The 25139-nt window shown below is 40.4% G+C and overlaps 1 protein-coding gene across 1 annotated transcript in view; it reads right to left on the bottom strand.

Moving 5' to 3' along the window:
* The window catches only part of LOC138368640 (85/88 kDa calcium-independent phospholipase A2-like), a gene marked incomplete at its 5' end in the record, with an annotated part of 38093 nt that extends 14075 nt beyond the window's left edge, over window positions 1-24018 (bottom strand). The window contains 12 exon segments of the mRNA XM_069331310.1: window positions 231-402; window positions 3759-3824; window positions 7170-7269; window positions 8336-8572; window positions 12710-12790; window positions 12793-12828; window positions 12831-12904; window positions 16756-16902; window positions 17007-17158; window positions 20761-20889; window positions 23432-23557; window positions 23797-24018. Of these exon segments, the coding sequence (XP_069187411.1) occupies window positions 231-402; window positions 3759-3824; window positions 7170-7269; window positions 8336-8572; window positions 12710-12790; window positions 12793-12828; window positions 12831-12904; window positions 16756-16902; window positions 17007-17158; window positions 20761-20889; window positions 23432-23557; window positions 23797-24018 (1542 nt within the window).
* Window positions 24019-25139: the final 1121 nt, after the last annotated feature.

Here is a 25139-nt window from a genome sequence, read left to right as displayed (position 1 = left end):
ACAAATGTAACAAACTTATTTGTACAATTTACAAGGCAGTAAGAGATCAGCAAAAATAAGAACACACTATAATTCAAAGGAAATGGCTTTACATGATAAACTGTACTTTTTTTTATAATTTTGGAGGGGAATCCAATGGGCAGATTTGGTCCCTTGTTTAGAGGGGATCAGTTATAGAGATGTATACAAACAAAAGTATACAACTAGACTAAGATATACTGTATACTCACCAGCATCACAGGAGGTTTACCACAACCTAAAGACACTACAACAGTGGGGGTGAAGATCTCGGATTCACGACCCTTGGCACGCACTGCCATATTCCATTCCTCAATTTCTGCCAATGTGTCTAAGACTGGATTGTTTCCCACTAAACCACCATCAAGGAACTTCTCACTGGAACTAAAGAGAAACAGTTTAAGCACTGAATGTAATAAGCATTAAATGTAATAAAATAGCCATTTCTGGTGGAACACTCAGTATATTCCCAAGCTATAGCACTGGGGTTGCCAAGCCTTTGGATATCACACCAGACTTTCAACATCCACCAACTAGGAGCTAGGATCAGACTGGCTGTCTCTGAGGCAAGAGAAGCTTGGAAATTAGGAATCAACCCAAAACTGAGCACAAAGGTTTAAGCACATCTAGGCAAGTAATTGCTTAAATAGAAATAAGTAACCTTGAGAAAACAAAGCATACAATGAGAAAATATTTAGGTCACATGGTGGGGTCAAATCTGCTTTCCCCCACATTTCCCAGGCACATGCACTACCAACTGAACTACGACGAGCTTGAAAAGTACCCCAAGCAGAATTTTTACATTAATGATTTTTGTAAATGGACCCAACATTTTAAGAAAGAGTTGGAGCCTACAGAAAGCCACTGAGCAGTTTAAAACCAATTTCTATGGTTTATTTTAATTTCAAGTTGCCCCATTTCATTTACTAAAATATGAGCCCTTCTTCCTTTGAAATAAGGTTTTGAGGCTGGGGTGTAGAAATATGCTAAATGTTGTGAAATCTCTTCAAAGATAGGTTCTCCTGTGGTTGTCCATAATATGATAAGTTTGAATTTAAATTTAGCTCAGTGAAATTAGCCCACAGTGTGTGGAAAATATTAAAGTATGAATATGACTCCATTCATATTCTGAATGTTTTTTTGGGAAGGAAGCAATGTTGGAAGAATGAAACAGGTGAAGCAATGTATTTTTGTCTCAAACAAATTAAATCTTGCAAATGCCTCCTGAAGGCTTTTCCAGCTGGAAGGAATCCCTCACTGTACTGAATCGGGATTGGTCCCATATAGCTCGCCGAAATGAGCTTGCACTGTATGTGGGATTGATTTCATCATACGGCCTCGATATGTTCTTGTAGGTACATCACTTACTTGTGATTTCATTATGCATATGCAAGGCAAACAAAAACTGCTGTAGGATAAAACACTTCAGCTGTAAAGTACCTGACTGGCCCCAGATGGCAGCGCATGGCATCCTGACTACCCACTTGTTCATGAGCCCCATAACATTCATGAGCCCCCATAACAGAAACACACCCTCAAATTCTATGGAAAAGAAAGGAACAGGGAGGGGACATAATGGCAAAGCAAACTGACAGTAGCAAACTTCCATACATCATGAGAGTGGGGATAAACTGCCAGTTGGATATGCCGAATGTTCTGCTGAATGACATGGGAGAAGCAGGCCTTGTAATAAGGAATGAGGGAAACAGGGTCCACAAACAAGGTATAAATCCACACAACACGAGAATCACAAAATCACACCAAATTTTGGTCATAGGACAAGGCATATGGTGCACCTCTGGCTGGACAAACCAAGAGTCTATAACTAAACATTCCCTCTGGAACTCAGAATTGCCATATTCTTACCAAAAATGAAAGGAAAATGTTGAAGTTGCAGAAAAAGATGACTAGGCCCGAGGGAAGGGAAGGTACCATAAAAATGGAATCCTCAACTGTGTAATAAAAGTGAATATATAAACAACAACAAAACCAGATGCAGCAATCAAGAATTTCCTGGAGGGGGACATCAACTGGCAAGAGGTAAGTGTCAAACAACCTTAAAAAAAAAGTGTTGAATGTAATGAAATGACTCTTTCAGCATAGTATCGACGCTAAAAACAAACAAAAGCTGCCCCACCAAGGTCAAACAAGAGAAGGGGACAGAATTCAGCTTAAAATGCCAATCCACAAATTGCCAAGACAAAAAGGGAAAGAGCCTCCGAAGCCAAAACAGAGGGAAAAAAATGACTGATGAAAAGAACCCCAAGAAACCTCATACTGTCACTGTGACAAAAGACACAGGTGGGACACCAAGAGCCAAGCCACCAATGGACTGTATAGATGACTATAGACCTGAATCAGAAACTACACGCAAAGGTCAGAGGAGAGACTCAAACAAGCAAGGAAGGACTTTGGAGTGATCTACTGAAAGATGCTCGAGTTCAAACACTGAGCCAGAAGGAATGGAAACCAAAACTAAGCAGACTGCTAAGGATGTAGAAGAATCTCACTAGAAGAATCAATAGTAAACATATTATAAGATAATTTTCTCCTGAGAAATCATGTATCCACATTTATAGATATAAAATACTGTTCTTTATTTCATATCACTGTACAGAGGAACTTCATGATCAACAAGTGTTGGACGTGTGAAGTTTCAAAAGTAATTCCTTACAAATCTATAACCCCTTAATAATACTTACAAGAGCTTGTTCAAACAACATTTTCAATTTTATTTATATAAATTAAAAGTAATGACATTTTCCACACATTCCAAGGAAATGCCATTTCAGTTTTAGAATTGAATTAATATTGCTAGGTGCTGGCCCAGGCTTGGGGTGTAGTGGACATGAGAGGCTGCAGGCCGCTGCAAGCAACAGTTATCACCACACCAGCCTGACCCAGGCTTGGGGTGTAAAAGAGCTCTCAAAACCGACTATAATACACTACAAGTAAATATAACTATACTGCCAATAATGAAGCTGTGATAAGATATTTTGGTTAACAGTAGTGGCATTGTTCATCTTGCGTGTACAGCTGTATATACAGAACATTGCTTTGGGAGATCTAAATATAGGTTTAAGAATAAAAAAAAGTCCATTGAAGAATGATGAACAAACCACACATCAGAAAATGAAGAAATGAGTATGTTTCGGTCCTTTCAGAATAATTATCAAGTCGTGTGATACGACTTGATAATGGTCCTGGATGGACCGAAACATCATCGTTTCTTCATTTTCTGAGGTTTGGTTTGTTCATCATATCTTCAGTCACATTATTGTGACTCACTGTCTCCATTGAAGAATACTTTCCTGAAAGCCAATTAAAACTAAAAAATTGATACATGGTCATTTTTCCTTTTTTTTTTTTATATCTACAGCATTTTAAGTCACATTTTATTCAGAAAAGTACCTTTGTAATTTAATGATGAATTAAAAATATAGATGTACATTTTTATGAGTTGTGAAAAACCTTTCATTTTACAAAATGCATATTAGTGTATTATTAATGTAGCATAATATAAAAAGAGCACAGTATGTGTTAAAATTATTTCAGGCAACCTTGCTGTCACTCATGCTAAAATGAAAATCAATCACAAATGCACATATTGTACAGTACTTTAATTGCTGATCTCATGCAGAATTTTTTTATTAGGAAAAAGCCTAATTTCTTGAAGAATTATATTGCAAGTACAGTGATTGCAAGTTCAAACAAACTTCAACCTGCCAGATCATAGTTACCACATGTTAGTGGATGTATTCAAAGTTCTTTTACTGCTTTCATCTTTCTTCATTGACTTGCCACATCTAATAAAAATAAGGTCACAAAACAAAAATAATTACTCTTCTAAGATCACTGCTTTTAAAATAATTAATCTAATACTGCTACTATGTAGTAATTACTTCTGGAGGAGAAAACACCAGAAAATATACACTTATATTAAAAATAAAAAACAAATTTTGATTGTACACTTGTGGTGGTATTATATATCTGAATAAAGTACCTTCAAAACTGAATCAGTATAAGAAATATCATGAATATGGCTCCCATGTTAGCTTAGTAATGAGCATTGAACAAGTAATTTTCAAATTTAGTTCAAAGCCAGGATCATGAAGAGTTATACAGCATGACAGCTTGGCACTGCTGATACAGGGAATTCCAGTCATTTTTAGATGGTGATAGTTTAGCTCAGACAAAGCAACATTCATTACAATAGTGCACAGAGTGTAATGAAACTTCCCTTTCTGGGCTCCGTATTGGATTGCATAGTTTTCCTCTGGGCTCACATGGACTGCAAGGGGTCATTATAACCCCCCCCCCCCCCCCCTTGTTCCTATATCAACCGTGCTCTCACACAGTTCCAGCTTGAAGCAGGTTCATGAGGAATATAGTAAAGACAAGTTCTTTTCAACAATGGATACTCTTAACAGATATGTTGTGAAGAGATCATGAAAAAAAACGTGACCCGCCATGCTACCTCTTGATGAAATGACCAACACTTCAAAATATGATGTACCTATTAAACTATTATACAACAGCATTTCAACAGCTCACAAAACAAAAGAGAGAGAGAGAGAAAGAGCCCAGAAAGACATCACTGACAGAAACATTACCCCCACCACCAAAACTAAAGGGAGCCGGTCAGCCGAGCGGACAGCACGCTGGACTTGTGATCCTGTGGTCCTGGGTTTGATCCCAGGCGCCGGTGAGAAACATTAGGCAGAGTTTCTTTCACCCTATGCCCCTATTACCTAGCAGTAAAATAGGTACCTGGGTGTTAGTTAGCTGTCACGGGCTGCTTCCTGGGGGTGGAGGCCTGGTCGAGGACCGGGCCGCGGGGACACTAAAAAGCCTCAAAATCATCTCAAGATAACCTCAAGATAACCAGATGATACAAATCACAATTTACTACAAGAGTAACAAGACTGCCAACTAACTTATTTATGAATAATTCATCTAACACCAATGAAACATCTTGAGAGAGAAGTTGTCTATGCCTTCATATGGGGACTGTTGGCCCCCATGATCTCAATATATTGGTAAGACCATAAAAATTTTTCAAGATGCCTGACAATGCAAAAACAACAAAACTTTATCAAAGAACATCCTAACATCCTCAAAACCATGGCAGATTATCCAGTTCACACCTCCCCTACTACCCTGGTCAACATCGACTGGAGAATGACTAACTTCACTCACCCTATCTGGTTACATAGAGGAGATTTTTCTTTCGTGATTTTTTGCAAGGAAGTTAGTGACCATCAAATCAAGAAACACAAAGTGAGACCAAAAGAAGATTAGGCTTTGCTCTTGTTTGTCAATGCATCTGCCCACCCCCATATTGACACTTTAACCTCAAATGATGGGAACATAACATATTTTGCACGTCTCCTAATACTACCCCTCTCATCCAGCCCATTAATCAAGGTGTTATCTGCACCACAAAGGGGTTGTACACCAAAAAGATGCTGAATGAAGTCTTGGTTGTTTTACCTCCTGAGGAAGATGAGGAACTAGATGTAGGTACCAAGGCCAAAAGAACACTTGAAAATGTAAAAAAAAAAATTGATAAAGGAAGCCATATATAATTGTCAAAATGTGGAGTGAAGTCATGAAGTTGACTTTGAAGAATTTGTGGAAGAAACTCCTCACAGCTCCAGTAAATGAGGAGGAAGATGTGAGTTTTGAAGGATTTACTAATGCAATCCATGGCAAGTTGTGACATGCTGGGTAACATCTAAGAGGTATGATATGGTTTAATGGCTAGAAAGAGATCCCAATGACCTAGGATATGGTGTGATGAATGAAGAAGAGATTCTCCAGTCTGTTTCTGGTGAGGTGAATGAAGACAAGGATGATGAAGCAGCCTCTAGCATTCACAGTGTCACTAAAGTGATGTACTAAATTGCCCGAACCCAACCTGAGGACCCATGAATAGAAAACAGGACATTACATTAATTTTGTGAGCCATTATGACTTTCAGTTCCTCAGTTTTTGGCTTTGGCGATTTATATGTCTAAATGCGATGCACTGTACTATTCAAGAGGATGAGTTGGATGAAGAGAATGACAAGGAAGTAACACCAGAGAGTGTAACACCACAGAGTACCCAAATGAGCCACAGAGACATTAGAAGGAATGTTTTCAGTGTCAAAGTAGTTAACAAATGGAATGCATTAAGCTGTGATGTGGTGGAGGCTGACTCCATACACAGTTTCGAATGTAGATATGATAGAGCCCAGTAGGCTCAGGAATCTGTACACCAGTTGATTGACAGTTGAGAGGCGGGACCAGCACTTAACCCCCGCAAGCACAACTAGCCAAGTACAGACAACTAAATACAGTGACCTCATGACTTATATTGACAAAGTAAATAATATTTCATCCAACAGCATTAATCCAGAAGTTGGAAATACTGTATGTATCAGTATTTGAGGCAGACCAAAGAACTGATTATAGAGGCCAGTGAAAAAAGGAAACAAGCAAAACCAGTCTTATTTGATTAAAACAGAAAGCCAAAGATCTTCAAGCAGCAAAGCCTCAGCAGGAAACCTCCAATAAGTAAAGCATCACTGGCAAGCCAAGGACCTTTCAACCAGTGAAGCCTAAGCAGCTGTAATTTTTCTTGTACAGTAATTTTAGTGTAGGGTTATTTAGGTAAATGAAAAACTGAAGCCTTCAACAAGCAAGATGAAGAACTAACAAGTTGAAATTTCTGCTATTGTCAATAAATTACTTGAGTACTCTATGTATATGAAGATCCTTTCCCTAACAGTGTAAATTTATGTTTATTGTACTACACGTGGCAATAGAAATTATGTTGGTTATGATACAAAAAATTATGAATATATAAATTTTTTAGCTTTCCTGGTAAAAAGTTGGGTAACTCACAAGTCCAGGTAACTCATACAGTCTCCATACGGGGTAGGGAGACCACGTGATTAAGATTAGCAAGCATAGACAGTACCACAAAATACACCATTCCCAGGGAGACCACGTGATTAAGATTAGCAAGCATAGACAGTACTGTACCACAAAAATACACCAATCCCACAGATACACTAGCATACCTCTAGTTTTGTTCTGTTTAAATTTAAGATAATTAAGAGAAATGGCACCTTTAAAATTTAAGAGTAATATTGAAAACAATACCTAAAATATGTAGGGGCAGCTCCAGAACATCTAGCCGCAAGCCACATCTTTTGTTTATCAGGTGCCTGTGTAGTCATGAAAACATTATTTTCTTGTATTCCTGAAATTAAAGGCAAATTTGATCTACATTAAGTGGACGAATACATCCTCCAAAAAGTGAACTAAGCAGATGAAATAAGCCGAACATAAACCAAATATAGTTTACATACTGTATACAATAGTATCTTTGACATCTGACCCATTAACCACAAAATTACCCTATCTGTATTTAAGTATTAATGCCACAATTATTAAAAATATCAGTCACATGAATCTAAACACAGAATATAGAAGTGAGGAGTTAAAAAACAGATAATGGACATCATTATCATATGTGATGGCAAGATGCCAGTATATATAAACTAGCTTCATACTGCCAAGTACTGTTTATAGAACTTTGCTGGAGTGGTTCCCTCAGTGGTTCTCCAGAACTTACACACTGGTAACCCAGAGTCAACACCATCTCACTAGGCATATTACTCTCTCATGGTTTATTGGGAGCGAGGAGGAAAATCCTGCCCCACCCTCACTCATAGAGGTAGGAAAGTCGAGGGTGTCATAACACACTCAGTTAAAGTGTCTCCTTAAATGGCATCAGAAATACATAATAAGCAGAAAGCATTGACAGTATACATAGTCAAAATGTCTATATTTCATAAAACTGTTTTCATTTCTTAATGCCATTAACATAAGAGTACTTCAAAGTCCTTCAAGTTTTTCTTCTACCCACTATACATATTCTTAATTACCATACAGTATACAGTACTATATATATACACTTCTCTACATTACTCACTCATTTCTCATACTGCACAAAATTGTATCACCTTCAAATTATTTAATTTCTATGAATTCGATGAATATTTTGTTTCATACATGTCTCACCCTCTATACTGTATGATATTTTTTACTATCTTCCTCCAGCATTGAAAAAATATTTCATCAATGTTCTCATTTTCATTAGTTGCAGTGACAAATATACATTTATCTATTTCCTGAATAACTTTTAAGATTTTTTTAGGTAAATTAAACCTATACGTCCGAGTTCAATTTGCTGTTGATGTTCAAGAGTGTTGGATTTGTGTTTTTATTTTTATTGGTACAAACAACTTAATTTTAAAACTCACCTAAAACACTCATTGGAGACTCATAGTTACGGAAGAGATGCAAATCAGGTGGTAGTCGATCAGCCAGAGTAGAGCTTATCATGACTCTTGGAGATTTAATGCTACTCATCATTGTATCCTCGCCAAACTCCTTTATTAAAATTTCCTCCAATGGCCCTGCTACATAGGGTCGCCCACCAATAAACACTTTTTCCTTCAGGTTATAATACAGTGATTGTACGTCTTGCACAGATTTCCCTGTTAAAGGAAGACCAATGTGTTAATATGATCACATGAATTATGTTGGGTACGTGAAAACAAAAATTTATTAAACAAATAATTTTAGAGTAATATACAGTGGAACCTCGGTTTTTGAATGCCCCTGGTTTTGAATTTTTCGGTTCTCGAGCTCAATTTCTTTGAAAAATTTGACTCGGTACTCGAAGTTTGCCTCTGTGCTCGAGTTTGTTGATACAAGTACAGTATGGGCCAACCGAGCACATGGCGCGCTTCAGTTTATCCGTGTCTCCCGCCTAGAGACGACCGCGCTTGAATTCTTTGTGAAGAATTTAGTTTTTTTGTGCTTTATTTAGTTTCTAAACATAAAAGTTGTTATTATATATCATGCCATGGATTCCAAGAAAGTCAGTGGCAAAGTTCAACTTAAGAAAATAGTTGTGAGGATGACGACATAGGAAAAACAAGAGATCATTCATAGTGAGACAATGTGATCATAGTGAGTCTCACTGCACACAAGTTTTAAAATGTAAGGAAAAACAAGAGTTTGTAGACAGATTCTTAGTAAAACAAGCAAGCAGTGAGCCACAACCAGGTCCTAGTGGTATGCCTGCAAAATGTAAGAGAGATTACCCCAGAAATGTCATCACTGCTGTTACAATGATAGGGGACTCCCCTTCAAAACACTAACACCTCTCCTCCCACCTTCCTCACTGTCTTCCATATGCCAACAAGAGTCCTCAATAAAGGTAAGATACCTAGAGTATTATTTTGTATAAAATGTGTTTTTTAGTTAATATTTTTGGGGGTGTGGAACGGATAATTCAATTTACATTATTTCTTGTGGGAAAATTTGTTTTGGTTTTCGAATTGTCTCTGAGAACGGATTATATTTGAAAACTGAGGTACCAGTGTACTTTACATCCATTCTATTTTTAACAACAACTGATTTATTTATTAATCATCATCAAATATCCCTTCCATATACAGTATACAGTTTTATTTAACCCTTTCACTCTCATTTATGGATCCATACATACAGTACTGATAAAATAGTATGGCATGTGTGTTGAGTGCTATGGGACCAATTTTATGTAAACAAAATCAATTTGTACAGCATTTGGATAATTTTACTTCAGTTCGTTAAAAAAACAGTGTTCAATGTAATGAAATGTCATTTTCTGGGTGAGCCCCGAGGCTCCCTGAAGCTATGCGAACTCATGTATGCTATATTAGTTTGGGTTCATCAGTCACAGGAGTTATTATGCCTACCACGAGCCACAAGCCAGAACCTGGTTCCCTCAGAGAGATGCAGGGAGCAATGACCTATAAGCACTTTACATTTAAAGTATGTCATAATTACCATCGACTGGAGAAAGGAACCAGAAAGGTAGGGGAATCAAAACAGACCACTGTCTGGTTAATCTGTGCAGTCTACATCCTAAAAGATAAAAATAACTCCCCTAGAAAAAAACCTAGATACCTGGCAGTCAGGACCCTGTTTGACCTCCAAAACCTCCATGCTTGAATGTCTACCCAGGACAAGTTGCCAAAACTTCCAAAAAAAGTATACTTGCTAAGGTCATGGGCTTATACCCAACCTGGGTAGACCCCAGGTTGGCTGGACTTGATGACACTGCGGACAAACTGAGACACACGAGCCATGGAACCAGGGAATCTGGATCCATCCAAAGAGTGTCCATCACAGAACCAGTGGCCTGTGTTGTGTGTCTGGTGGCATAAAGCCGCTACCAGACACAACATGTGATGCACCCTCAGCCTAACCAACCAAGCATCCACAACCAATGGACCACACCGGAAGCTAGCCATCTCATTCTACTCCAGAAAAGGCTGCAAACGAACAGAACTCCCGATGTCAGAAGAAAGCATGATGCTCCTCAACCCGACCCCCAGAGGCCAATGCCAACAAAAACAAGGAATTCCAAAAGCAATCCCTAACCGAAGGGGCCACAACAAAGTGAGAAGAAGAAGAAGAAAGAAAAGAGAGAACACTGTCTAAAGACTCAGGCAGTGCATGAGCAGGCCGGAGGTGAAAAAATGCACAAGAAAGCTTGCGGAACTGAGCGGAAGCAACATCCTCCACGAAAGCATCTACCCCTCATGTGCATCACAGATGACTACCAGATGTTGGCTCTCAATAACCACCAGCTGGGCTGCCTGATCCCCCTATTGACTGTAACTAGGTGCTAGTACAAATCACCCCAGGGTTCAATGGCCTGAAACTAAGAAGGAATTTTTAGTACAGGAGATGAGGAACAGCAGGTGCTAAATGATACATTTTAAAAAGGAACTTCTCATTAACTCGAAGCCTTATTTCTGAGTTATTACAATCGGTTGCTTCCTTAAGTAGTGTTTAAAATGAAGAATAAGCATAGAAACACTTTACTGTGTTGCAGAGTGGTGCCTAGAGGAGGCTGCTAGTGTAACAAACTAGGCTGTTGTAAGAATTATTCCAGAAGGTTCCAGAAGTTCGAGTAGGGACCTGACCTCTCAACAACGCCCAGTCCCCTGGGAATTAGCAGGTCTGAGTCACAAATGGCGGGCATCTTTGTTCATAGCTGCGTATAATGAATCATCCTATAGTATTCAGTAATTTAGAGAAAATTAGCCTTTATTCATTTTGCATTAAAATTGTATTGTATAATAGTACTGGATACAATATCAAGAGTATTCTAATTATTGAGTTTAAGTCACCATCAGTGACGTCACGAATCAGATCTAACTTTTAAGGCGGAGTGACCGGCGGTCATAGGTCAGCAGGGTTGACATGTCTAGTATTTCTCAAAGTTCAATTAACCATTTTGGGGATCGGGAACAGCTCTGCCGTTAGATGTTTGTAATTTAATTCAGTAAAATAATTCAACCAGTCTGGATCAATTCAGTACAAACAGAGGTTAATTGTTATAACTTAAACCTTGCTAGTAACTTGGAAACTTTGACTAGGCGGAAGGTTACAATGTTCTTGTCTGGGGTAGACCAGACGAGGAAAAGATCAGTGTGGTCACGGAAGCAGCTGGAGAGGTCAAACATCTTACCTCTCCCCGAGACCAGCCCAACATCTTAGCTGGAAAACATAGAGGTATAGTTGCTATGGTTATGTATAGAAATAGTCTCATTTGCCATTCAGGTCAAGTAGGGAGTGTTAAAGTGACAGGGAGTGAACATATTTAGCTTTTTGTTTTAGTTTTCTTTTAATAAATTAATTAAGTTAAGAATTTGCATTTTTATTGTTTCCATGTGTTTTATGTGTACACTTGTCCTGGTCACGTGGTCCACACGAGGCAGAGTTGGATTGGGCGCCGATTCTAACATCGGATCGGAATTCATCATCCCCATCTAATTAATTCCACACTCAAGTTTCCGAGGTTATAAACTACTAGTGGGGATCAAGCCCCTAGGTTGATTAATTAGCGTGATCGATCCAGACCTCGATCATTGCTCTTGTGTTACTGGTCTGGTGGTGGCAGCGTAGAGGCGACTCTAGAGTTTTGCTCAGAGCCTAGGTCACGTCATACTGGGTGTAGAATCCTAAGTCGGTCAATCGTCTTAGGACCACGTGGCGTGGAGTTGGCTTTGGTAAAAGTTTTGGAGTCCCTTGGTAGAGAATAAAAAGTAAGAATACGGGTAGAGGGAGTAGAAGGTAGAGAAGTAGAGAGAGAGGACCATAACCCGTGTTACACTAGCAGGGCAGCATACTGCTGAACCAAAAGAAGTTGTAGGCACAGGCACCAGAACAGCCACCAGCATCAAGGAGTCTCGGCAAGATAAGAGAAATTGCCTTGGGAAGGTATCTTTCACCAAAGGTGCAGTTTAACTGCCAGAAGGCAAAGTCTGGATTTCTTTACAGATCATGGCAGAAAAGCCCAATGAAAGTTACATATTTCTGCAATCAAGTACCCAGTGATACACCCGAGGTTGCCTAAGCAGCTGTGAGACAAGGCCAAGCATTGGAACCTATGGTTATCCACCCATAGCGTTGCTCAATGAATGCAACCAAATAACAGAACCATAATGTTGGAATAGGCATTTCATGCAGCTTTTCAATGGTAATGCTTACAAATACCAACTGGTTTCATAATTGGAAAAATAAACTTTATCTTTGAGTATGACACACTTACCAAGCTTTTATATTATTACCTGAACATAACATCAGAGCTAAGAAGCCACCAGTGCTGGTGCCAGATATCCAATCAAAACACTCTTGAATAGGTTTCCCAGCATCTCCTGGATGACAAACAGCATTTGTGTCATGACAGTCCTTTGATTCCTCCTCCGTCCAGGCACAGCACTCTACCAGTGCGCTGCTGGTTACTGCGATTTGTTACTTGCCACCTGTATGTTAAAATAATTAATTATCATCACTATAATAAAATTCAGATGCTCATTATTTTATGTTATTTATATGATATCAACATGTACTCAATGATCCTCAGCTAAAAAATATTATGAAATATATGATAGTATTACAATCATGTATAAATAAGTTCAATAGTGATAATTTTTTTTTTGTGGTGAGAAATAGGCCAATGACCAAGCACCAATATTCTGTGGCATTATTCAGTACTTAGTGTAAGAACTGTATATATTTCTGTCTTGTTTTCTGAACTGTAATGCTGTACTTGGTTGTTACCTTTGGCAATGTCCTGCTCTTCCCAAGGACAGTACAACACAGAGTCAAGTTTGGTAGACATATACTTCACAGAGAAGTAGGGCATTTTTTAAGTCCTAGTCAAGTCATAGTGGAGGTAGGAGAAGATTGGATAAAACTTAATACAGCTCAGAATGACCTAAAGAAGGTTCACTCATATACTCTCAAACCCCCACAACCCCAAGTACTACTCAGCCTCAAAGAAACTATTAAGTATTATTTTGCTAGCTATTGGCCTGCCTGGCTGATACTCCAGACCACCACAAGATGTCGGCACCCATACTGTCAACAGAGCAGCAAAGAATTTCCAATTAACATTTACAGTAGCTCTTCCCACAGCCTGCTGCCTCTTGAGACTGAGGCATTAGTGCTAGGCATGCACACTTGGGTATTGTTTGTAGATAATTTGAATACAGACTGATGTTCTTTAAACTCTTTACCGTTCCTTCTGTCAGGGTATATAAAACACACAAGATAATTAACAGTATATATATTTATTTCAATGGTTGCATTGGTTGATGTATGTTGATAAGGCACTGGGAGACTAAGTGCCATAAGATGAGGCTGTAGACTGCAGGTGGTGGTTATGTCAGATCACAGTTGGTGGCAGTCAGGTGGCTGTAGACTAAGTCCATCCAGTGAAACAACTGGGCCAAGGGAGGTCAGAGGTGTTGCTCCTGGCTGCTCTGTGGTGGTACTGCTGATGAGCTGGGGATAATTAAGATCTGTTCTCTTGCAGGCTTATACAGTATGTTCATCTGCTGGCTTGGCTTGGACCAACGCTGTTTGTTGACTGGGTGAGAGTAGTGTGCTGATGAAGCAGAACTCGCTAACAGTTCTGATGTAATTGCTACAGTACTTCCCCTCTCCAATGCCAATAGATATCTGTAGAGAAAATAAAACTATGGTTGTCACCCTGGGTCACTGGTGGAGCAGAAAGGTCCTGTGCCAAGGTACAGGCAATGTGATGTGGACGGGTTCATGCACCTGGTCCATGGGAAGCGACACAGCATGAAAAATATTATGCAGTGCAGCAGCTTCAAGGAAGGGGACGAGGTGTGATGGCATCTAGTCGGAGTGGTCAAGGCAACATGCCACAGTGAAGAAGCATGAAGATCATCAGAGGTGGTGGAACGTCAGTGAGTGAATATTGTAGTTTGGTCCATTCTGCTATGGGCTGTGTGTTTTGTCTTTTTCTGAATCTTAACCATCCGATTATTCCAACCATTTGTTTGCAAGTCCAACCCCAGGCACCTCCACCCTCAAGGGGCCTGTGTAGTTGCTGGCCATCGAGTTGCAATGGGGCGACCTCTGCACCTGTTCCGACGACTCAGCCTTGTTTTTGTGTTTTCCCCATGGTGGACAAAGTCCTTCCCCTCTTTCACCTTTTTATATTTGTGAATATATATTGCATCCTGCCACAATGGCATTATGAAATGCCAGAAATCTGTTGTTCAGGGTTTCAACAAGCAGTGAAGTCAATTTTGAACAAAAAGTTCAGTTTATAAAGGACGCTGAATCTGGAATTCTGAGGAGTGCCATCTGTACCAAATACAGTCAGCAAAAACACTCTTCATGATATACTGAAGGCAATAGGAAGTTTTCTAGGGGGAGCCCCGTCGGCTCCCCGGACCTATCCAGGCTGATATGTAATTATTAGCTTTCTGGCATCAGTCAAAGTGCATGGAGTTCTTGCCTACCGGGGACCATGAGCCAGAACCTGGCCCCTCAGAAAGGAGCAAGGAGCAATGGCCTATAGAAACCCCCATGTGATTGGAAGCATTCTATGTTTGCCACCGACTAGATCTGGCACCCAGAAAGGTAGGCGTCCTAAGACAAACCCCAATTCTGGTGAAACTATTGCTACCGAAAGCCAAACGAGTGGACATCCGTGGTCCGATGGATGTGACCCTCGAGTCCTCCCTTGCTTTGTGCGAGGTTGATGGTTGCTCTGTCCCCTTATCTCAGGGTGACATTCACCGGTTGTGCCTCTGCCGTGCTGCCTGTAGTGATGGCATCTAGATGGTGGTTCCTTTGACCCGGAGTCATGTGATGTTGCTTTTCGTGCGTGTTCCTGTTCAACCTCGTTTTTGATCATGATCTGAGGGTGCAGGCAGCAGCTGCGTTGCATGCTGGGCTCTGTTGCTGCAACGCAATGAGTACGTCACTTCCCCGAATGCCCTGAGACTGCCCCGTTTTGGGTTTCGGGACCTGGACTTGGGATGGGAGTCACTTCATCTTGGTACCTTCTGCCCTTCCTTCCCCTTTTGTTGTACATCCGGTCTCCCCCTCCCTGGTTTCCGGCTCTGCATCATCAGCAGGTTCGTGGGTGGGGTGAGGTTTAGTTGGTGTTGAGGCTCGGGTGGTTTCAGAGGTTTCCCCTTCCGGAGTGGCGGCGGAGGCATTTGAGCCTATTCATCCTGCCGGTGCGTATGGGTCTGACCAGTGGGCCCCCTTAGTGTTTTTCGGTTGCCCTGGCCTTTTCTTGTGTGGCTGGGGCTTTGGGGGGATGGCTTGGCTCCTGGGGCCAGATTCACGAAAGCACTTACGCAAGCACTAACGAACCTGTACATCTTTTCTCAATCTTTGGCAGCTTTGTTTCCAATTATTAAACAGTTAATGAGCTCCGAAGCACCAGGAGGTTGTTTATAACAATAACAACAGTTGAATGGGACCAGTTTTTTCAGTTTCACTTCATCCCAAGACACACCTCTATGTACTCCATGTTATTCTCTAAAATTCGTATTGTGTCCGGTTCTCTGAAAACCTAATTTTTCACAAACACACTTTGGAATGGTTCATTTAATGTTTAACACATTTGTTTTCATTCTCCATGAATCTGTTCCCCATTTTCAACCTCTGTATTTTATCCTTTATCTCGAAATTACTTTTAATAAATTATCAAAATAGGCCTAGTTCTCTTTTACATTTGTCCACTATACCTTTCTCAAAGATTCTTTCTGCCTCTTTCCTCACTGCAGCATAGATTTTTACCTGATTTACCTGAGGGGCTACTAACCCTAGTGGCCTCGACGAGGACAGGAAGCTGGCAGCTTGTCGATGGTCCCCCAAGTTGTTTCTTGCTTGTTTGTATTGCTGGTACATTTGAGGATTATACAGTACACATAAATCCCACGATACCATTTGCCTTATTTTAACATTTATGCATTGATTTCTTGGTTGCAAAAGATAACACTATAATTGGCAAATAGATAAAAATTGAATGTCTGGAATTAGGTTACACTGTGAAAGCACAAGAGTTCAGCACAGCTGGCTCACAGCCGAATGTCCCCAGATTCAAGTCCTAGGATCAACGAGACATTTGGCCATATTGTCTTACACCCGAATCGTCTATCAATCTAATAGAAAATAGGTATCCTGTAGGCCATTAACTGGCGAAAGAGGGGCATCACTAAACTTAACAGGCTTTCTGTCCCACAAAATGGAAGCCAATCTACAGGCACATGACTTGTGTTCCTTTAGAAATAACACTGCTTATAAAGTCGAATAATAACTGAAATACCTTAATACCTACCTTATTGATTCTGCTATTTGATTACTTGAGAGATATTCATCCATAATCCAGCGTGAACGAAGTAAAGGTTTTTCATAGAGTGGAACACCATTAAAATTGCCTTCATCCAGACATCCATCTGAACATGAAGCTAATTTTACTTGGCACCTGTAAATTTGAAACCAATAAAAAACTATTCATTAAGAAACATTAACGTAATCATTTGCAAAAATTAATCACTTGACAAATTAAATACGAAGAAGCTACTGTACCTTTTAGCTCCAACTGTATGCAGTAGATATATGACTTTGTCTCTCTCAGCTCCTTTTATCTTGTCATCCACTTTACAAGATGCAGCCAGATGCCTTGGTGTCTCTCCTCTCTTATTCATGGCATTAATATCTCCTCCAAACACAATGAAGGCCTATAAAGAAAGGAATGTGCTTAGTTTATTAATCAAAATCATTTTAAATCAATTCATAATGAACTTATCACACATGATGCTATATTAAATTAAAGGCAAGTGTGGGGGACTTGCCGGCCGACCATGACGACGGATGGTGGTGCACGCAGCGTCTCTCCCAGTGACATTCCTGATTCCCTTTGATCCCCCTTTCCTTTTCCCCTTTCAGGACCCGTTGTTACATGGCATGCATTCCGATTGCATCGTTTTCCTGGTCTTGGAGGGGAATCCAGAGGGTGTTTTCCTGGACAGTAATCATCATAGTAAGGCTAATAGATTGGAGGCAAAACGTCACCAACAAACTGAGGTACCTTGTGACCCTCCGCGGCCTTCGTTTCTACGCTCTCCACTTGCTCAACATAGGACGAGTTCTCCTGGACAACAAACGTTCATCATTGCCTTTGATGCCGATACGCCCATTGATTAGAGCGTTTTGGGAAATAACAGGGTGCAAAGCCTCCTTTATCATGCCATTCCCATGTTCTTTAAGATCAAAGTGCACGACATCAGACCAAATAAATGCAGGAACTTCGATTGTGGTGGACCACAATCACTCCGAGGACCTGGAGCTTACGGACGTTACTGACATCTGTGGTTACAAAGTTCGTTGCTATACACCTCTGGGTGACCGTTTGGTACGTTATGTGGTCCGGCATGTTGTTGACATTGGTGCAGACGACATCAAGGCACAACTACAGAATGCTGACATTTCGATTTTTGGTGCCAGGAAGTTTCTGTGTAGGACTAATGGTCAACTGTGTGATACCGGCACTGCCCTCCTTACTTTTCTTGGCTCCTTTTCCCCTGATCTGGTTTGGATTAATGGCCTCCTCCATAAATTGGAGGTGTAAGTCCCCCCCATCCCACTCCATGCTTTCATTGTAAAGGTTTTCACCATACCTCACAAGGTTGCACCAACGATATCAAATGTGGCAAATGCTCTGGTTCCCATTATACTCGTGCCTACATGTCCGATATACTCTGCTGCCCCAACTGTGGTGATGATCATGCCATCACCTTCAAGCAATGTCCTTCCTACATAGTGGCGCTCACTAAGCCTCTCCCCGCTGTCACCCTGCTTTCCAGTTGTGCTTTGCTACGTTCTGACCCAGTTCCTCATCACGCCCTGCTTCCCACTCTGCCGCCGCCTTTGCCTGGGCATGACCTGTCTGTCAATGATGTTCCTATCACCCCTGAGACCTCTTCTTTCCCACACGCCGTACCACTGAGTCCTGATCTTGTTTACATTATTGTCACTCGCGTTGTGGATGCCCTTGAAAAGGCGCTGTTCCAACTCCTTACTAAATTCTTTCCACAGTCCATCCTCCCCATTCCTGAGGCTGGCCCGACGCATCCCTCCTCCGCTTCTCCTTGGTTGACGTCCAACCTACCACAACTGCCTCTGCTATCTCCAATGCGTTTGAAATGATGCTGGACACCGCCCTGAGAAACTCATTGGTGCGCCTTTCCCGTGTCTCTCCCCAGGCTGCCTTGCCACAAATTTCTACCCCCGGTACCAAGAGGAAGCAATCTTCCGTCGTCCCGACTTCCAAGCTCCCTGCCACCTTGCCTGACGGGCCCCATAAACCACACTCTCCCACGACTTGTCCTCGCGACTCTCCTAGGTCTTCTTCCTGTTGGCCTGCTGGCGCTTCTAAGAAGACCGATGCGTTTGCGTCTCCGCTGTAAGGCTCCGCATTCTGTCTACGTACCTTGCCCTGTCCTAACCTCACCTGTCCGGTCCTGATTTTCTCTGACCATCTACACATTCACTCCTTGTACCTTCCTCTGCTCCCACCTCCTTTACTTTTTCACATCTGCTTCACACCTGCCTCCTACACATCCTTCGCCTCCCACCCTCCGTCTCTTGCCTACATCCCTCACTTTCTCTATTGTGGCGATGCTTTGCGTTCGCCTTCTGTTCTCATTATTCCCGTCCTGCGTCCCTTTCCTCTTGTTTGTTTCTTTTGCCTATATCCTCACCCACGTGGACGGTGTCGTTATCTTCCCGCCTCTGTCATATCGTGACCATTGATGTGCCGCTGTGCATTGTAGCATGTGCATCTTTCTACATTACTACTCGTGCAGTCATTGGGAGGATATAACTTCATGCAAACTGCACGTATTGTGAAGAAGAAGAAAGGCATATGTACCCTATTTGAATAGTGACTGTATTTAAAATTATTGTTATATATTCAGTTATATAGCTCTTTACTTTATAAACCATAAATATACTGTACTTATAAATCTGAAAAATAAAAATTATTAAAAGCTTATTTATTTTGCGCACAAGAGTTTTTGTTTTTACGTTTAAACTACAGTCATTTGTTCATGTAGCAAACTTGCTTTTCTGAACATTATGGTTTGTTCATAATCATAATTTACCCTATGATTCATGCTAATGCAATGAAAAGATGGAGATACATAACATAGATGAGTGAAGGTATACAGTATGTGGGTGTAAAGAAGAATGTAGACAGAATGACAGTAGATGAGGATGGGATGGCTATACGAGTGAGGGCCTATGTGGAAATGTAGGGTGTGTGTGTACACGTAGAACATAAATAGGCGAATAGGGTGTCTGTATGAATGGAATAAGGGTATAATATGTAAGTGGGGATGTGTATGAATGGAATAAGGGTATAATATGTAAGTGGGGATGTCTATGAATGCAGCAGAAGTGAGAGCATATCTAGGCAGGTGAGGTGTCTGCAAGAGTATAGAGCATTACAAGAACAGTATGTAATGTCTGCAGAAACTGGTAAATATGTATGGAAATGAACAAAAAACCAGCATTTAATGTAATGAAACACCATTTTCTGGGCGAGCCCTGGAGGCTTCCTGGAGCTATCGGACTGATATGTGATATATTAGTCTAGGGCATTAGTCAATAGAGTTTGCTTCACCTATGGCCTGCTCATGCGCCTGAGCCGTCCTGGTCCTTGGACAGTGTGTTCTCTTTTCTCTCTTCTCCTCGGTTTGTGGTGGCTCCTTCGGTTCAAGATAGTTTTTCCAAGGCTCTGTTTCTGTTGGCATTGACCTCTGGGGGGGTCGGATTGGTGAGCTTCATGCTTTCCTCCTGCACAGGGGTTTCTGCTCCTTTGGTCCTGGTAGTCGGTTTGTTCGGTTGCAGCCGTCTTCTTCTTTTCTAGCGAAGAATGAGATGGCAGCTTTCCGGAGGGGCCCTTGGGTTGGTTGGTTTGTCAGGCCTGGGGTGCATCATGTGTTGTGTCCATTTGCAGCTCTTTGGCGTTATTTGTACGCCTCGACTTCGGTAAAAAAATGTGAAAAATGACATTCGTAAGTTTGCTGCCTTGGCTGCCATCTTCGGCAACATCTTTGGCTATCAGTTCAATAGCTCCAGGGAGCAGAAGGGGCTCCCCACAGAAAAAAGATATATAAAAAATAATGGACGACAGACACTCCGTCACACAAGAGCTCACCTGACATTTTGCCAGGGGAGCTGAATACATGTAAACTCATTAGCATTTTATCCTAAATTTATTAAATTCCTGTGTATCAATTATATATTCATAATTCCAAAAAGATTTATTCAGACTAACCTGAACTAAAGTCGTAGAGCACTGGGCAGCTGCTAAATGCAGTGGGGTGGTGCCTTCCAAGTCAGCACAATTTGCTTTTGCTCCTCGACACAACAGTGTTACAATGCAATGTATTCTATTCCGCAAAACCTATGTAAAAATGTAAAATTATAAAAGTATAAAATATTAAAAAAAAAATTAATCTATCCAAAAATATGGATAACCCTGTTTGAATTATTAAATTAAAACAATAAATCATTAAACGTAGTGAAATGTCCTTTTCTGGTAGGCCCTCGAGACCTCCCAGTGTTTACGTGCTGGCACTGATAACCCCATGAATCGTGCCAGGCTTCTGAGATCCACATTGACAAATTAGGAGACAGGACTAGAATCTGACCCCCAACTTGGGGATTTTGCAATCAGAGCTTGGGGCTTGGGGATCCGAGATCTACCATACACAAAGGCATCCGGAACAAAGATGGATGTCTTCAAGAGCCGGTCGGCCGAGCGGACAGCACACTGGACTTGTGATCCTGTGGTCCTGGGTTCGATCCCAGGCGCCGGCGAGAAACAATGGGCAGAGTTTCTTTCACCCTATGCCCCTGTTACCTAGCAGTAAAATAGGTACCTGGGTGTTAGTCAGCTGTCACGGGCTGCTTCCTGGGGGTGGAGGCCTGGTCGAGGACCGGGCCGCGGGGACACTAAAGCCCCGAAATCATCTCAAGATAACCTCAAGAAGAAGCATTTAGATAAGTTCCTGCAAGAACTCCCAGATCAACCGGGTTGTAGAGGATATGTGGGCCTGCGGGCTGCTCCAAGTAACAGCTTGTTTGATCGAGTTATCAAAAGTTGATGTATCATTGACGTATGACTCACTGCTTGTATGAAGTATCACTCACATAGGAGTTGCAGCCTGGTTGATCAGGTATCCTTTGAAGGTGCTTGTCAAGCTCTCTTTTGAACACTACGAGAAGTCGGCCAGTTTGTTCTGTATGTGTAGGGTAAAAGTGGTCTCACAAAGGGCATGAACAACTTCTTCAATATTTCACCATCCATATATTTAAAGGTGATTCTGATGTTGGAAAGCGTAGCATATGCTCCTTGAGCATATGCATATGCTTAACCCTTGCACTGCTCACCTATTTTCGGCAAAAACGTCTTGATGCAATTGACAAGGACATATTTTTATTATTTTTACAAATGTTCAGGTAAATTTAATGTCAAAATGTTTCCAAAGTCAACTATTTCCATTTCAAAACACAAATAGTAATGAAAACATTAAAAAACATTAAAATATAGCCAAATTAAAAACAAAAAGCACAACTCTCTGAGCGCCTAAAGGCGCTTTGCGCAGTGCAGTGGTTAAACAATGTTCTTTATGTGGCCCTTTTGGTGACAGTTTTCTGTCCAAAACCATGCCTAGATCACTTTCTTTATAAGAAATCTTTAAAGCTTTTCCACATGCTGGCTGTTTGTGTTTTTGAGATCGCCCCTGAGAGGCCAGGCACCAGGGTGGAAAGACTTGCCTTGGGCTATTGATGGGTTCTTGACCCCTCTGTTTGGGCTCTTGGCTGGGGTTATTCTTTTGGTTGTGCTGGGATTCACATTCTTGTTTATACAGTGTGCCATGGTCCCCATTTGTAGCCTGGTTGTTTTGGCTCTGTTTGGTGACTGTTCTTCTGGTGAGCATATCCAGTGTCTGGGGTCTCTGTTTGATTAGCCACCACCTTGAGGCACTGGCAATCCCTTCACGGGTCTTTGGCTTAGCCCATTGTGGATCGACTTGTCAAGCCCACATTTTTCGGGCCAAAGGATTACCGACATTTATCTAGGAATGAAATGAGACCTGTTATGGCTTAGTGACTCGGGAAGGTCTAAGTGCTCAGATATCAGTGACAGGGCTGACTCATTGCTGGTGTGGGAGCCTGGAAGTCCCAGGGTATCACCTATTGACAGTCTTTTGCACGGGGGAGTTTGAACTCATTTTGAGTGAATCACTTCAAATTGAGAGAATCATTTGTAGAGTCATTTGGCTGTTTCAGTGCTTCATTTTATATTAAGCCATACAGGACTATTATGGGTGCCGTGACTCAGCAGGGGAAGCCATCTTGGCGAGATAAATTCAGGGGAGCCACCAACAACTCTTCCAGAAAAACAAACATTTTTATGTGAAAATTATAAGGTATCTAATCAAGTAATTACACACATATAGACAGACATTTGAAATATAGTACATATAATAGTTTGTTTATTAACAGAACAAAATGCTTATAATTTTGTCTATATTCGTGCAGGATCTTTGCCAGAACTTTGCGATGATTCATAAATACAGTAATCTACCATTTATAATCTAGAAGATCTATTATGTGTGTATGAATGAGAAAGCTAAACCTTACCAACACATAACCCATTATTGTGACCAGGAAATAGGAATTTCTTGTTCCTGTTTCCTGCTTTTGAAATTTTTGCATGTGAAAAATAAAACAAAATTTAATATTTTGCTTTGTACAGTATTGTTAAATTTGTTATACTTGTATCATGATGCAAATCTATTAGAACAGATCTGATACCTATACCAACAACCAAATCATAGTTTATTACATGAATATATTAAGTGTTCTAAGTCATCAATTTCTTTTACCATTTCCTTTGCTATATATTCAAGTAAAACCAAGACCATACACACTCTTACCAGAACATGTAAAGGGGTTTGATGAAGAGCATTAGTGAGGTCAGGATCACAGCCCATATCCAGGCACAAGTCCATGAGTTCCCTTGTTTTGACCCAGTGCAACAAACTTCCCCCTTTGTGCAAATCCTATAAAAGTCATACAAAATGTTTTACACAATCTTTTCAAATTATCATATTGCATATTTATTGAAGAAAAACTGTTATTAAATTTATCCAAAATTGTATATTGCATACTAAAATAAAAAAATACAAATAGTGCAAATACAACTAAGACCTTATGGAAAAGTATAAAACCCTACAACTATTAAATATCAAGTGCTGATCAAAAGTAATTGAAATATTGCTTCTGGTTTAAGTATTTGTACCTTGGAACTAATGTCCTTTGACAATATGAGCTTCTCAGTTTTTTCCCAATATGACTGATTGTCCACAGGATCAGGTACATCTTCCTTGTGGTTAATGTTACATCCAAGCTGAATAAGATGCTTAACATTTTCCAGTTTACTGCACTGTGCAGCTAGAAGTAAGGGTGTCTCTTGGGCGTGGTTTTTCTGGTTTAATATAGGATGATGCTTCAGTTTTAGAGCCTGAAATACAAAACTTTAATTTAACACAGCTTGGGTTGTTGTTATACAAATATTTACAATTATAAATTCTTTAAAATATCTCTAACATAAATTATTGTAACTTTCTTAAGTCAATACAATACAATACAGAAATATAAAATTATAACTCTATTTATAAATAAATAACATTTAAAAAGTTACATTTCACTGTAATATCAACTAAAGCTAGGTTAAATGGCAAGTTATTCATGAAGATCATTTAAACACGAATGCGGTGAGAACATACTAACGAGAACGATGAATGGCAAACTTTATGCACAAGTGTGTCAAAGAAATTTACGACAAAAAAACTTATATAACGAAATGCCTTTTTCATATGGGTCCTCAGTGGCTCCCTGTTGTTAGCTGCCTGGTTAGCACACACCACTCGCAAGCAGAAGGCCCGGCTTAGAGAGCTGCACAATCATTGCATCATATCTAAGTAGTAGTAGTAGTGCTGGAGAGAGCTAAGCAAATGGTGTTCCAAATACCATAAATGTTCCAAGATCATTAATATAAGGCGGAGAGTGGTGACTGTTGAGAAAAATATACAAATATGGAAAATTTGTTTAGCCAGGGACACTGAACCAAAGCACACATCATCAAAGCAAAGATGGCAGATAGGACAGGATCAGTGGAGACAACAAGGGACACAGATTTCAAAGGTTTTACTAAGAACCAAATGCAGGAAGATGATTTTCTTGGCAAGTTAGTGATGACAAAGTATTTTCTAAGGGCTTAAAATTATCACATATTAAGAAAAATTAAGAAAGTTTTCTTAATTTAGAACAAAAAAATGAAGGGCTCAAGAGCCAGGTTAATACTTTGAGACAGTATTTTGAAACAGGATATGGAAATTGCCAGCTTGACTGACAAGGTAAGGAAACAGGAAGGACAAATCAAGGAACTAGAGAAAGAATGTGAGACATGTAAAATAAAGGGGAACATATTAGATGAGGTTAATAAAAAAACTATATAAATTTAGAGTTTAGCAGTGTTACCAATTTGTTTAGGTAACTAACATGTTGCATTGGTTAGTTGCAAAAAAAAAAAAAAAAAAAAAAAAAAGGCAACTAACCAATGCAACTGAAAAGGAATAAAAA

Source organism: Procambarus clarkii, chromosome 25 (assembly GCF_040958095.1).
Source record: "Procambarus clarkii isolate CNS0578487 chromosome 25, FALCON_Pclarkii_2.0, whole genome shotgun sequence".
Taxonomy (NCBI): Eukaryota; Metazoa; Arthropoda; class Malacostraca; order Decapoda; family Cambaridae; genus Procambarus; species Procambarus clarkii.
This window is presented reverse-complemented; position numbering and strand designations above follow the sequence as displayed.